We start from the raw sequence: 2553 nt of genomic DNA, 5'->3' as shown, positions 1-2553 counted from the left end.
ACTTTAAACATACTGGCACAGAGGCAGCTGAGCAGATACATATCTGTGAGAAGACGAACGTGCCAAACGTTTTGTTATTGATCTTTGCCACTTTCCTTAGCTTTGTTTTCTTTAATTCTTTTTTTTTTCTTTGATTTTGACTTTCCCGGCCACTTTCCTGTCTGCTGCTCACCCTACGCATAGCTGTGTTGTGTTGTGTTTTCGTCTACTGCTCGAGGAGCAGCTCATAAAAATGCTAGAAACAATAAACGTCAATTTTTGCATGGCAGCCAATTCAAGGGAAGGGCTGAAGCTGCCTGAGGCTGGCTGTGGGCTGGGTGGGATGACAAGAGATGGCGGTTGGGTATTGGGCTGGCGTGTGACTACGGCTGACTGATAAACTTTTGGGGTGCTTAACTAGGTTGACACTCCGCCTTTGCCTCATATTACTGCCTGCCTGCGGATAGGATATGACTTAATGATTCATACTTGTGTCAGTGCTTCAGTGTGTCAGTGCTCCCAGCCCCAGTGAATGCGCCTCCTTTGTGACTCTAGGATTCCAGTAATCTCCCTCACCTGCAAGGGAGAAACAGAGCAGGCATAGAGAAAAAAGCATTGTGATTAGTGTGTCAAATCAAGTGCGCAAAATATACGTATAGAAAATATTCGTGGAAAAGTAATTGGAAAATGGAAGTTTTTATTGAAAATCGTCAGCGCAATGCAATCAACGCTACTATTTTTATTGATCGCGTACAGGTGGTAGTGCGTAATTTGCTAATCTACTTGTGGACCTACATATTCCTGAAGCTACTCCGCTTCCGGGTGTGGGTTCAACTTCGGCTCTGCATGCGGTACTTCCGTAGACTGACTGCCAAGCTTAGCTATTACCATCATCGCAATCGTGAACTTCCCTTGAAATACATTGAGGTAAGTCAATGGAAAGTCGATCACAAGGTCTCTGCCCACTCTCTCGCTCTCTCTCTCTCTCTCTCGCAGCAATTGGACAAAATAAATGACATAATGGCTATGCTGATGCTCAAAGATATGGACATTGATGACTTGGGACGCTTTCCACGACTGGATGTACCCTTACATATCTACCAGGATTATCTGTTAATCAAGCAGGAGGTGATGGAGATTGAGATGAAGTTGCTCAAAGTATACGTTGAAAGACTTCGGGAAGGGCCTGAAGAAGAAGAATTTGAATGGCAAGAGGAGATCGACAGCGGCAGCGGCAGCGACAGCGACAGCGACGATTACTCGGACAATACCGATTCCGATTTCTTTGATTTCACTGACGATGATATGGATAGATAGATAGTTAAATGGGCTGCTGCTCCGAAAAAAGAAAACAAAATAAGACAACTGCTATGACCCCTCCCACTCCGCCCAACCAACCACACTGTAAGTAATGTGAATAATTTTTGATTTGATCAAAATGCATTTCTAATCCAAATATTTACATACTTACAGCTGCTACTTTTGGCTGTTGCAAATACGAAATAGATGACAAACAAAAACAATACGCCCGAGTAGATTCCAGAACATTGGCCACACATTTAAGAATCAATTCAGCCAGACAGTCAATTGTTGTCTTTGTTTGGCTGTTCGGCTGTTTGGCTGAACTATGTAAATCAAAATTTAAAGTGTTTACTGCCTGATTGCCAGAGTTAGATAATGGACTCGGCCATGCAGTAATTGCAATATAAATTGCATTGTTCTCTGTTGCAATAAAACACACACACAAAAAGCCAAACACACACACACACACATGAGATATTCGACAGATCCAAAATACGCATATAAATGTTTTTATTGTTTGTGGCGGTGTTTTGGGCACTAGCTTTGAGGTAAATTAATTTACAGATACAATTACGGCAATTATCGAGGTAGAAAGAATGGCAGCATTCAGTATACGGCCAGCAGTGGGCATGGGGCATCGCCCCTTGCAATAAATAAATCAAAAAATATATATGTATATACATATGTATAATATATATGCAATATATTGTGTCTGTGTCTGTGTGTGTGCCTCAATTAAGGCCGAAAATAAAATCAATTTATTTATTTAGTGGCCAATCGCATGTAAAATGCATATATGTGGCATATGTGGCATATGAGGCATGGATTTGTATGTGTGCCTGTGTGTATTTCGTTTATTATTCATTCACTCGTCGCGTTGTTTGCGCAGCCAAATGCGTTTTTGCCCCACGCACCCGCCGCACACAATAATGGGCTTCTCAGTACTTGCCCCCCTTCCACCCATCCACACCACGACCGCACATGTTGCATGACGACAACTGCGTCTACGATTCTGCCTACGATTGAGACCCTTTGCCACAACACTTACAGCAGAATAATTGGCTAAGAAACTTATTGTTGGGGGCAGCACATACACGGCAATTACATAGATCGAAATTGCGACTATTAGAGGAGGTGGCAGGCCTACCGCAATATTAATAAATATTTAGTGATTATAGCGATTGCATAATTAGAGATTGCCTGAGAACAATGCCAAAAGGCGACGATTTCGATTAGTTTATAGAAAAATTATAGGTCTAAGCAGGTACTTAA

The 2553-nt window shown here is 42.1% G+C and overlaps 1 protein-coding gene across 1 annotated transcript; it reads left to right on the top strand.

The window, feature by feature from the left end:
- The first annotated feature begins 618 nt into the window (after positions 1-618).
- LOC111070736 lies at positions 619-1719 on the top strand. Its single transcript, XM_022361478.2, has 3 exons — positions 619-906; positions 976-1383; positions 1453-1719. The coding sequence occupies exons 1-2, from the start codon at positions 667-669 to the stop codon at positions 1294-1296; spliced, it is 561 nt and encodes a 186-aa protein (XP_022217170.2). The 5' UTR covers positions 619-666; the 3' UTR covers positions 1297-1383; positions 1453-1719.
- Positions 1720-2553: the final 834 nt, after the last annotated feature.

This window comes from Drosophila obscura, unplaced genomic scaffold (assembly GCF_018151105.1).
Source record: "Drosophila obscura isolate BZ-5 IFL unplaced genomic scaffold, ASM1815110v1 contig_165, whole genome shotgun sequence".
In the NCBI taxonomy this organism is placed as follows: Eukaryota; Metazoa; Arthropoda; class Insecta; order Diptera; family Drosophilidae; genus Drosophila; species Drosophila obscura.
The sequence above is the reverse complement of the archived record's forward strand: the minus strand, read 5'-3'. Positions and strand labels throughout refer to the sequence as shown.

Bases quoted from the DNA above. Each gene is read 5' to 3' on its own strand.
- LOC111070736 (XM_022361478.2), top strand. From the start codon at position 667: ATGGAAGTTTTTATTGAAAATCGTCAGCGCAATGCAATCAACGCTACT. The intron at 907-975 runs GTAAGTCAATGG...TCTCTCTCGCAG, and splicing joins TTCCCTTGAAATACATTGAG to CAATTGGACAAAATAAATGA.